Genomic DNA, 11,931 nt, shown 5'->3' with positions numbered 1-11,931 from the left:
AGAACATGCAAACTCCACACAGAAAGGTCCCAGCCAGGATTTGAACCGGGGCCTTCTCGCTGTGAGGCAAGAGCGCTAACCACTGCGCTACCATGCAGCCCCGTATTTAAAACAGATTTTGCAAAAACAGACTTGATTAGTAGGGAAGAATCTAAATGTCAACAAAAATGAATCATAAGTGAATCATTTCTAATTTGTATCTCTGTTGTATTGCTTTTGTCACCAGGTTTCCGATGCTCTGAAACTTCTCCGAAAATGTGCTCCGTACTACCACGAGGGGCATCTGCTGGAGTCCTGCATGGAAAGACCGCGACGTGGCAGCTGCTCCTCTGTGCCCTCGCGCTGCAAGCAATCCCGCGTAGTTTTCCAAATCCTGCACTTCCTGGTGGACAAAGACTTCCTGGGCCCGGACACTGTCGACTACCAGATCCCCACGCTGAAGTACAGCCTGATGTTCCTGCCGATGGACAAAGGCGAGCCCATGATGGATGTTTACATGAACAGTCTGGAAAGTAGGGATCTGACCTACAATAATACGACCATCACTGGGATTGACTTTGGGATTAAGAAGAGCCTTTTCAAGCACTACCTAGCCAGAGATTCTGTGTACCTCGTTTTAGCCGTTTTCTCTCTGTTATTCACCATGGTTTTATATCTGAACTCCGTCTTCATCGTAGCGTTATCGATTCTCGTGATCGCCGGCGCCCTCTTGACGTCCTATTTTTTCTACAAGGTGGTGTTTCGCCTGACTTTCTTCCCCATGATCAACCTGTCAGCCGCTCTCATTCTCTTAGGCAGCTGCTCTAATCAGGTTTTCATCTTCAGCGACTTCTGGAATCTGTATCTGATGCAGAATCCCTCCGCTTCGTCAGGGAAGAGAGTAACCAGAGCTCTTCAGGAAGCTGGCTATTCGATTTTAGTGTCCGGGCTAACCGCCAGCGCAGCGTTTTGGTCCGGTTACCTCAGCAGTATCACGGCGATCCGGTGTTTCTCCGTCTATCTGGGTACGTCTTCATTGATCAGCTCCCTCTTGGCTCTTCTATGGCTGCCAAGTGCGTTTACGTTGCGCGATCGCTACAGGAAGGTCCCCCCCACGTCTTTGGCCGCTCCGGGTTGGAAACCCTGCTGCTCCAAAACCGCAGGGGGCTTCTGGGAAACAAGCTCTCGCAAAAAATGCCTCTTCGTCGTCTCGCAGAAGCTGAGAGAAATCAAGCGAGGCCTTGCAGACACCTCCAGTTTGTTGTTCCTGAAGATCTTACCTTGTGGAGTGGTTAAGTTTCGGTACATCTGGGTGTGCTGGTTCGCCGTTCTGGCAGCGGGGGGAACATACATGTCCTGCGTCGAGCCGGGAATGAAGCTGCCAACCCTGGAAAGCCAGGTGGCTCAGCTTTTCCGCTCCAGTCACCCGTTCGAACGCTACGATGCAGAGTACAGTCACATGTTCATGTTTGAGAGGCAGAAACGTGGCGAGGATAAGCCTGTCACACTAATGCTTGTCTGGGGCGTCAAACCAACCGATAACGGTGACCACTTGGACCCACGGAGCAGCGGCTCACTGGTCCTTGACCCCGAGTTCAACATGAGCCGCCCTGAAGCTCAGATTTGGTTGAGGGATCTGTGTGGACGAGTCCAGAACCAAAGTTTTTACTCCCCTCCATCACTGGAGGACGAAGATGGCGTCGAAAACATCTGTCTCGTTGATCAGCTGGTGAATTGGGTCTCTTCGAGGCGGTGCTCGGACGACACTTTCTGCTGCAGTGAAGTACACTTCCCCTACCCCCCCGGTGTTTTCGAGAGCTGCCTCAGCCTGATGCTGGTGGAGAGGTTCGCTGGGGGTCGTCTGGCACCACTTGACGGTCTGTACTTCCATCCAGACGGCAGGGTGGCGGCGCTTGTGCTAGCCTTTAAAACCACATACCTCTACAGCTTCAACTTCAGCAGGACCGGTGTCTTTTACCGGGAAATCCTGACGTGGTTCAATGGAGAAATGTTGGGAGCGCCACAAGGACTGGAGAAGGGCTGGTTCGTCGGCCCGCTGTCTCTTTATGACCTACAGCAGTCTCTAAGCACAGAGACGCTGGTGGTGGCTGGCTCCTCTGTGGCTCTCACCTTCGTTTTCCTCCTCTTGACCACCTGGAACATTGCGCTGAGCATATATGCGACTGCCGCCGTCGGAGGGACAGTGTTCGTCACGGTTGGCCTTCTTGTTCTTCTGGAATGGCAGCTGAGTGGCGTTGAAGCTCTTTTCATATCCGCAGCTGCAGGCTTGTCTGTTGACTTTATTGTTAACTATTGCATTTCCTACAGTCTGGCTCCTCATTTGGACAAAATCGGAAAAGTTGCGCACTCCACTAAAAAGATGGGTTGTCCTGTGGCTATCGTTTCCGGCGCGTTCTTCTTCACAGGCGTCGTCATGCTGCCCGCCACGGCCTTACACTTCAGGAAGCTGGGCATTTTCCTGTTTTTGGTAAAATGCGTCGCCTGTGGATTTGCCACTTTTTTCTTCCAGTCGCTGTGCTGCTTCTTTGGGCCCAAGAGGAGCTGTGGACTGATCCCCCTGCAATGTCTTTCAGAGAAAGCAGACGGGGCCCCAACCTCCGGCCCCGAGCCTAGTTCCTCATCATCCTCAGCTGCAAACGGGGCCTTTAGCAAGTCTCGAATGAGGCGGAGTTATGACAGAGAGCCAGGCGGGTACCTCTACCCCCATCACCAGCGGCAGCAGAAACAGATGGGAGTTGGGGGCGGCGTGAACAGACGGGTGGAGCAGTATGAGCTGCAGCCGCTGGCTTACCAACTAAGCGACAGCTTTGAGAACAGCACCTGCACCAGTAAACTGTCCAACCGGCCGTCTGTGCTTTCAGACGAGATCGAGTACTGCGAGGGAGAGTTGGGCAACAACAGCATGGACAAGGAAAGTGAGGATACGTGCAGCAATGCGATCTGCCAAGCACCTCCTGCTCTACAGACCTCCTCCCCCTACAGGGAGCATGCACTGCATCCATCCAGCCTGAACACTGCAGCAGACAAGCGGCTGTGTAAAACATGCACGGCAGCAGTCAAAGAGTGGAGCGACACGCCTCGCTCTTCATCATCGAGCTTGATCAGCCAAACACTGGAGACTTCTGACCAGCCCTCACTTTGTGAAGGCGAAAACGCCGCAGAAGGCGAAGGTCGGCGCAAAGGGCCCCTCCTCTCCTGCTCTCAGAGCTCCTGCGAGGGTTTGGAGGATTCCTGTGACACGTGCCTCAGCGACGTGGAAGCGGGCCCCTCGCACCCGCAGGGAAACGACGGCGCTGCCGAGGTCCAGCTGCAGCCAGGACACCTCAACGGCAGGCGAGACACGCTCCGCCTCTCGCTGAGGGAAACCGTTTATGAGGCCGGTGGCAAAGACCGCTCGAGCCGCAGCGAGGAGGTGGTCATTATACCTAACAGTAAACCGGACTTACCTGACGTCTGGATAAAGAGGGACGGACAACAGGAGGCCACCTGCTAGGGAGGAGGCAAAAAAAACACTGTGTATTCATCACTCATTTATGATTAACCACAGTAATAACGCTAAGAGAAACTTTTAACCCTTTTCTACCAGATCAACCATCAAAAAGTTGCACTTGGTCAAAGAGTGTGTGGTATTTTGGTGTCACCGGTGATATCTTCAATGGTAAGGGGGTTAACACTGGAGCTTCCAATGCAGTCTCACTCTCAACTCGTCATATATGGACGTATGGTTTTAGGCCCTCTTCGCCCCTCTTTGGGTGTCACCAACTTGTCGTTTTTTGATGTGCTGGCTAATCCCATAAAATCAGGAGTCCCCAACCTCCGGGTCGCAAACGGATACCAGTCCAAGGGCTGATTAGTACCAATGCTAATCAAGGGTCCCCAACCCTCAGGACACAGACCAGTAACCTAACCTGGCACCTTCCTCGTCAAGTACCGCATCTGGTAACTCGTTCCCAGGGTTGGGGACCCGTGATTTTATGGGAACAGCCAGCATGTCAAAAAACGAACAGAGTTGGGGACACCCAAAACGCCAAAAAGTGGCGCTGAGGGGACCTGAACCATACGTCCATATATGATAAGTTAGGAGTGAGAATGTTTAGGAGCGTCAGCTCTTTCAACTACTATAACTCTCCGACTATTGACGCAGTTAACGTAGTTGCATCGGATTGCATGGGAAAAATCAGTTTTGCGCTGATGTTTCAAGTTTTGAGCTAATTTTCTCCACATCGGGATTCGTTGGAACTACGTTACTAAAGAGTTGTGCTAGGTCTTATTTAGGTGTAGCATTAGGTCCAGTCTTGACTTTTTTTGACTACTGTAACTCTTCAACCTTTTTATGCAACTAATGCAAAACCAGCGGAATGGAAAAGTATCCTCGCACTATCTTACACATCTTACACTATCTTGCACATCTTACACATTCAAAGTAAATCAGCTGATTCTGATACTAACAAAAAAAACAGCTTTGCATACTTTTCTGCGTCAGAATTTGTTTGAATTACGTGAATTGTGTAATGGTTTTATTTTGATGTCTCTGGTGGTAAAGGGTTAATAACAATACTTTAAGGAAGTAAAAGCCAACTGCAAGTGTGACATACGACGGCAGCATATCAGGTTTGAGGGAGTTTTGAAATAAGCCTGGTCTGTAGTGTTTCTGATTTCTGTTCAGTAGCAGGTCCTTCAAGAAGACCGGGACTGAGAAACGCTGGGCCGGAACACACCAAAGTGGCATGCACCACTTGAAACCACGGTCCATTTTTATTTAGCACTAACTGCATCTGCTGGACTGACTGTGTGCCTGAGACTTCCTACTTTTCTGACCCTGGACACTGATGCTGTTTTAAAGGAAACAGAGCCTTTTAGTTTCTCTTGAACTCTATTCAAGTTTACAGGAAGTTAAATTCCCAAAGCTCAATGAAATGTTTCAGCTTTAATGTCGATTTTCTAATAACAGTGATAAATGTTGGAGTAGCCTTTTCTAAACTTAATTTAAAAAAAAAAAAGAGACAAGTGAGAGAAATGTAGCATTAAAGCTGGTTAAAGTGAACCATTTGCATGATTTGACCTAACACTTTCTTATGAATTTGCATCAGCAATAATGCATTTTTTCCTCTTGAATGCGCAAAAAACAAAATGTTTCTGCTGTTGCCACCATTGTGAGGTCCCACTGCAGACCTCCCAGGTTTTCTGCGTTCGAGCTTCTCAGTGTTCATGAAAGTCGCCACCGTTTCTCCTCCAGCTGCAAGACAACAAAGTCTGACTGCGCCTAACGTGCCTGGTCTCCATCAGTCCCATCTTTGGTCAGCTTGTAGCCGAGTCAGAATTCACTCACTACTGGTGCACTATATAGGGAATTCCCCATTTTTTATGGGGTCTGTACCTACAATTTCCAAATGCAGATTTAGAAGTCTCCGCAAACAACTAGTGTAATATTGACCACAATGCATTGCGTTTGAACAATGTATCTTTGAAATTAATGTATTTACTTATTTTTTTACGAATTGTCCAGTTTTTCATCATCAGAACACAGTGGATTCATCAATAGTTGTAAAGTGTTCCTATTTCTTAGGTTTTTATTTTGGGAAAAGAGTGATGTTATATCTATCTTTTAAAAAAAATAGTAAACATGTCAAAATTGTGTTACAGACCCACTCTGATAAAATTGGTCTTTTTAACATGCTGTCAGGGCATAATAGAGGACATATATAAAGAAAATGAAGGTTAAAACTGCATTTTTTTAGTATTTCTTGATTCAAATCATGGATCAGGTGCAGACAAAAAAAAATGCAGTTTAGATTATATTTGTGATGTAGAAAATAGGCTGGGCGGGTCACAATTTTCTTGCTCCGCCCCTTTCTGATGCATCCACTTGTAGACGACCAGATCCATGTATTAGGGGTGTGTAGTAGGACGCTGAAGGACATTCATGAATAATTAAATATAATTTGTCAGCATTTTAAATTGATACAAGTATCGCCAACAAAACATCGCAATATATCGCTGAATCGATTTCCCCCTACCATGTATGTCATCGTTTTCTTCGTCTGAGGAACAATATGGTTCGCCATTTTTGTTGCACTGGTATTGTCAGGCTGGGGGTTTGAGGGGCTGTAATCTAGCGGGAGTGTAAACAGTGCCAACAGTTCCATTCACAACTCAGAAATTATGTAGAAAATGATTTTTTTTTTAATATAAATTTGCCAAAAAATGTTATAATAATTACTAAAAGAATACTGAGAACGTTTTTCAAATAGATCTAAAGATGATCAGAGTGGGACTTTAAAATCCATGCCGCTATAGTCTTTTAGGCGTAGAGGGAATTTGTGTGTATGTGTGTGTGCTATAGGCTGCTTTTTCACTTTTACTGTCATCTTAAACTGTTTACTGAGTGTCAGAAAAAAACTTGTATACTGTGTATTGCTTTTTAACACATTGTTTCTACATGTTTGGTGCATGATGGTTTATTCCAAGTCTGTTGAAAAACAGGGCAAATGTTTTTCTCACACCATAACCCCAAACATGAAGTGTCACATCAGCTGTTTCTGTGCAGCTCAGTATTCCTGACATGAACAGCATGTGCCAAATGTTTTTTTAGGACTCAAAGTGTCTTTTTGTGCAAAATGTTTACTGTACTTTATGTGATCTTGCTGATAAAAGGATTATGAAACGGCAGTGATGGTAGTTTAGCATGAAAGTGTTAATATATATATATATATATATATATGAGGGGAGATTTATTCATGTGTATTCACAAAGTTATTCTTTATTTTTCTGCACAGAATAACCTGCCTTCCAACATAAATTATAGAAATGCAAGGATTATAATTTGGATTATATAGAAATATCTCTATTACTAGTGTTATTTTTTTCTGAAAAAAAAATAAAAATACTTGTTTTTCTGAAGATTTCCAATCTTTATTGTTTGTCTGTTGTTGCTTTTAAGGAATTGTCCAACAAAAAAGGAAAAACCTACAAATGAATTTTAGCTTCTTCTGCTGAGTCGGCATCACCAGGGTTCTACCCAGTCCTCTTTGGCCCACTCGGGCAGCCGTGTGGAATACTCAAAGTCGGGTCCTTTGTAGCGTAAAGCGTGGAGGTACATGATCAGCTCTTTCTCCGTGGGATCTGGCCGCACTATTTTACACTCACTGCATAAATGGTCTCGACTTCCTATTGGAACGTCGGCGCTCTTGCTTCCGTTCTCTGGATTATTTGAGTCTTTGGTTCCGTCAGTGATCACATCTGTCTTATCACCACAAGGATCCACTTGTTGCCGACGTGTGTCCGTAACGTTTCTCTCGGCCGCTTCTTTCCCGCCCGTGTGGTCATCCAAAAAGTCTTGGTTTTCCTGAGAGCGATGCTCTTCCACCAACGCCTGCAGAATTTCCTCGTCACTCCTTCCCACAACTCCCCCTTTCCCTCGGTTAGGACCCCAGGCGGAGGAGCCGTAGATTGGATCATTCTTGATGGGGAAGCCCAGATACTGAAGATGAACTCTGATCTGGTGGGTGCGGCCCGTCAGCGGGAGGCAACGCACGACACTCGTCTTCCCGTTGAAGCTGAGCCTCTGGAAAACCGTTCGGCTCTCCTTTCCTTTCGGGTCGACTCTGCACAGGCCGACCTTGAAGGACACGACCAGGATGGGTTCCTCGCATACCACCTCACCCTCAGGGAACTCGCCCTCCACTCGACAGACGTACTCCTTCTCGAGCTGAGAAGACAACGATCAGACGTCACTTTCAGAGACACCATCAGTTCCGCTGAACTGAAAAGCTCCCTGAACGTACCTCTCGGTCTCTAACCATCTGGTCCAACTTCTTAGATGTCTCGAGCGTCCGGGCGAACAGCAGCACTCCGGAGGTCAGCCTGTCCAGCCTGTGGACGGTGTGAAGCTCCGAAACGCCGCGCTCTTTGCCGAGGATAAAAATCACCGTGTTGTGGCGGAAGCGGCCGCACGGGTGAACGGGGATGGAAGCCGGCTTATCCACCACCAGGACTTGACCGTCGTCCACCAGGACGTCCAGGGGCGTGCCGACCACAGGAGGCTCGTGGCGATGGACGGTGTTCTTCATGTGGTCGTTGTTCTGTGGAATGGACGCATAAATTCAAGATAACCAGGAACAGAGGCTCAGGGAGCATTAAATCGGTTTAAAATATTCCACTGGAGATTTGTTGGGTTGTTACTTTGCATTGTGGGAAATAATTGCAGGTATTAAGTCAGAAACTACACTTTCAGGTTCTGAAATTTTCAAAAAAAACTTATTTTTTATTTTTGGCGTGTCGCTCAAGCAACCTCTTTTAATGAAAAGTCTACCATTTTTTTTTTTACCATAGTGTGTACATGTGTGGACGTGTGTTGGTGTGCGTTGGGGGGCATTGTATGGGTTCCTCACATTATTCCTTGTGGAATGTCTTGTCCCTTGTTTTTTAAATTTGATTTAGTTTTTATGTAAAGCACTACGAGTGACATTGTGTGATTTGATTTGAAATACAAACAATTAAATGTGCATTTTTGGCTTCAAGATTCAAAACTCTCATTTACACGTCACTGTGCAAAGTTTAAAGTCTGTTTTTGGGCTCTACGTACAAAAGGAGCCGTTACTGAGTGCTCAGTGAAATTTAATGCAGTTTAACTTTGACCAATCAGGCAATCATCCTTTTAATTCACAGAAGTACCAACAATTTGAGAATAAATCATAGAGAATTGTATTAGTTGCAGTTTGTGCCAGACTTCAGTGTTGGGAAAACTACTTCTAAAAAGTAATTGCTTTACTTGAGTTACTGGATCAAATTTGTAATGACTTTACTCACAGCCTTTTTGAAAAAGTAATTTACTTCTAATTACTTAACTTTTTTCCTCCCGTCTTTTATTTAACTTTACTTTTGAAGCTACAGCCTCGTGCAAAGTTCATAGTTTAAGGCTTCATTAGAATTTAGATAACAGTGTTAAAAATGACACAAGAATAAGTTACAACACATGTGGCCTATTCCACAGCTCAAAGTAAAAAAACGGTTACATCAATATTATCCTCTATCAAATCTGAAACTTAGCCACTCTTTTGAAAACACAAAGAGCAATTATGTTGCTCATTTTCGCGGACTTTAGGTATTTCATAACAATGAGTTGCACATGTTCTTTTTTTCTCTACGTGCACAATTCTGTGCTGCTGCGGGTCTACCAAACTATGCACTCCCCACCATTGTTCAAACTTATATTGACCAGGCAGTCACGAGAAGCTTAAAGAGAGAAAAGTAAAGTAAGAAAGGGTGAAATAATGTAGGAAAAAATGTATCCATCCCAGGAAGGAGCCAGTTCTGTCGCTCACTCTAAACAGCAGCTTTAGGGTCGTTAAATTTGCATTTGGCACATGACTTCACGGAGTGGGTCTCAGCTCTGCTGCTCAGCTGGGGATGAGAAGACTGCATCTCTTTTCCTCTCATATTTAAGTCAGTTTGGAAAGCGATGCGATTTCAGCAATGAGGGCATGTCTGCATTTTGACTGATCCTTAGTACGATGTTAATCCTTACTATTGTTTTATTTTATGGTGTCTTGCCATAGATGGTGCACTACAGATAAATTGACATTTGTCGAGACACTGAAAATTATGATGAGGTGTTGGAAGATTTGTGGGTTGATTTTTTTTTTTTTACATTCATGTGCATTTTCTGAGTTCGGCATTTTTCTGATCATTCCAACACAATTATGAATGAAGAGTTTCTCTAGTATGCATTTTGTCCCTGGCTAAAATGAGAACATAAGTCACAGTTCTGAAGTAAAAGCTAAAAATTGTTCAGTTCTAATATATACACATTTATCTTTAACCAAACTGAAAGCATGTTTGCTTTAAATCCAGATTGCATGCTTTTTCTTTCATTTACGAAGTGGATTACCAAAAAATGCATCTACTCCTGGTGTGGCCATTCCGTCAAATTTTTGAACACTTTGTGGCCCAAAACAAAACAAAAAAAAACTTGCCCACCTCTGCCTTACGTTAAAAGTGCATTTAAGAACTTGCATTCAGCACGTTATTGAACGAGCATCACGTGTTCTTGTGGCATTTTTATGATGGAAGACATGTGAAATAAATTAAGTATAAGTCTTTATTCAAATTGTGAATAAAGAGCAGACAAAAAATACTGAAAGAGAACGTATTTGTGATGTAGAAAATACGCAGTTAACAGGAAGGGGGCGGGGCGCTTCATTCTAATAGTCCCTCCCACAATTCAGAGGTGAATTTCTAATAAACTACTGCTGCCCTGCAGAAAATGGCAAACATTTTATTACATTTTTGATAAAACGTAATAATAAATAAAAGACCACAGAGAGTTTTTATAATAAATCAGTAGATGATCAGAGTGGGTCCTTAGAGCCTCCTGGTTCCTACCAACCTTGAGCACCACGGACAGGTCCTCCACAGGCGCCTCGTTGAGCCGGATGCGACCCTCCTTGGCCGCCTCCTGATAATACTCCACGGACTCCGCTCTGAACTCGCTCTTGAACACCTCCAGCAGGCTCTTCCCGATCCAGCGCCCTTTGCAGTACGTCTTAAAGTCAAAATAGTATGGATACACCTTCCTCAGCCCGCCCTCGAAGTAGTAGGACGTCTCGCTGAAGTGCTCCTGGCTGAAGCTCACTCCCGGGTTCCGCTTCTGCGGGGGTGGGACGTACCTCTCACCCGGACGGAGCGTCTTTCCTCCGGTTCCCCGGCGCTTCTTCCCGCCGGCGTTACCGTCGGACTCCTCGTCTTTTTTGCGTTTGCCGTTTTTGGCTGCAGCTGCGCGCGTGCTCTCAACCTCTGACACCGCGGGTGTCGAGTCTCCGGCAGCGACTTCCTGTTCCATCGTCAAAACGCTTCTCCGGCTGGAGAAGAGCGCCCTCGGAATACGGTTAATTCCAAAAAACGAAAGAATACGAGTTGCCCGTCTAATAACTTCAGTTTGTGTGAACACGCCGAACAGTAAACTTCTACCCAATATACCAGCATGCATTGCGGTGTTATTCACTGGAGGTGCATCCGTTTTTGACAACTTCCGGTTCCGGGTTGTCTCTAGGCTGCAGAGCTTTAGCCATGCGTTTCGCTTGCAGTTAGCAGTTTTCAGCCTCAAACGAAAGCCTCGCAGTGTTCTGATTAAAACTATATTTTTATAAATCATGTGATGTATTCGTTGAGGACGTGTTGATCATTACGATCCAGCAGGAACAAATCCCGGAGGAAAAGTGGAATCTCTGCGCTCCTGGACCAGAATGACAATAACATCGTGAAAGCAGTAGATGATTGGGAGCCAAACTTCTGAATCCACGAGTCCCGCTGACAGGGATTAAACCAAGGAGGAGGAGAGGAGCTCCGAGGAACAGTAAGTGGAGGTTTTCTTCGAATTTAAAATGATTTACTATGGATTGAAAAACATTGAGACCTTCCATCCCATCCACAGGAGCGTCTAAGAAACCACCATAAGGTTTAGGAGCAAAAAGAATGTAGAAATCGCCACAAAAAACGGAGAAAAAAGCAGAAAACTTGGTCAAGAAACTGTAAATGTTCATCAAACTAAACGGAACACCAGAGCTGGCCCAGATTATGGTCCTCAGCATGGAAGAGTGAAAGATAAGAAAAGCAACAGAGATCTTCACTGGACTTAACTCCACAAACAAAGACACCAAATATCCCCCACACCATGTGACTGGAATCTGCAAGAAAGAGTTCTCAGCTGTGATCATCTTGACCTCATCTTGTTCAATTACTCTGATAACAGCTCAGAAAGTGTCTGATAAACGCAAATATTCTAACATAGACGACTCCAAATAGATTATAAACTGTTCATCATAACTTGGTTCAAGCCAGGAATAGTTTCCTGACTGCATGAAAAAAGGATCAAAAAAACATTTTATGCATCTGTTGAGATCATAATATAACCCACCTCGAACATAAAGCAAA

The 11,931-nt window shown here is 45.2% G+C and overlaps 3 protein-coding genes across 3 annotated transcripts in view; 2 read left to right on the top strand and 1 right to left on the bottom strand.

The window, feature by feature from the left end:
- The window catches only part of disp2 (dispatched homolog 2 (Drosophila)), a 19,303-nt gene extending 13,623 nt beyond the window's left edge, over positions 1-5,680 (top strand). The window contains exon 10 of the mRNA XM_024285574.2: positions 227-5,680. Coding sequence (XP_024141342.1) covers positions 227-3,493 — 3,267 coding nt within the window. The 3' untranslated portion in view covers positions 3,494-5,680. The remainder of the gene's footprint in view (positions 1-226) is intronic.
- A 1,210-nt stretch (positions 5,681-6,890) lies between these two features.
- Positions 6,891-11,026, bottom strand: rpusd2 (RNA pseudouridine synthase domain containing 2). The gene is made up of 3 exons (XM_024285821.2): positions 10,388-11,026; positions 7,785-8,081; positions 6,891-7,708 (listed from the first exon to the last, which is right to left on the bottom strand). Exons 1-3 carry the CDS (start codon positions 10,985-10,987, stop codon positions 7,004-7,006), a joined length of 1,602 nt encoding a protein of 533 aa, XP_024141589.2. The 5' UTR covers positions 10,988-11,026; the 3' UTR covers positions 6,891-7,003.
- Positions 11,025-11,931, top strand: part of LOC112154593 (tigger transposable element-derived protein 1) — a gene marked incomplete in the record, with an annotated part of 3,175 nt that continues 2,268 nt past the window's right edge. The window contains 2 exon segments of the mRNA XM_024285704.2: positions 11,025-11,353; positions 11,432-11,931.

This window comes from Oryzias melastigma, linkage group LG22 (genome assembly GCF_002922805.2).
Source record: "Oryzias melastigma strain HK-1 linkage group LG22, ASM292280v2, whole genome shotgun sequence".
NCBI lineage: Eukaryota > Metazoa > Chordata > Actinopteri > Beloniformes > Adrianichthyidae > Oryzias > Oryzias melastigma.
This window is presented reverse-complemented; position numbering and strand designations above follow the sequence as displayed.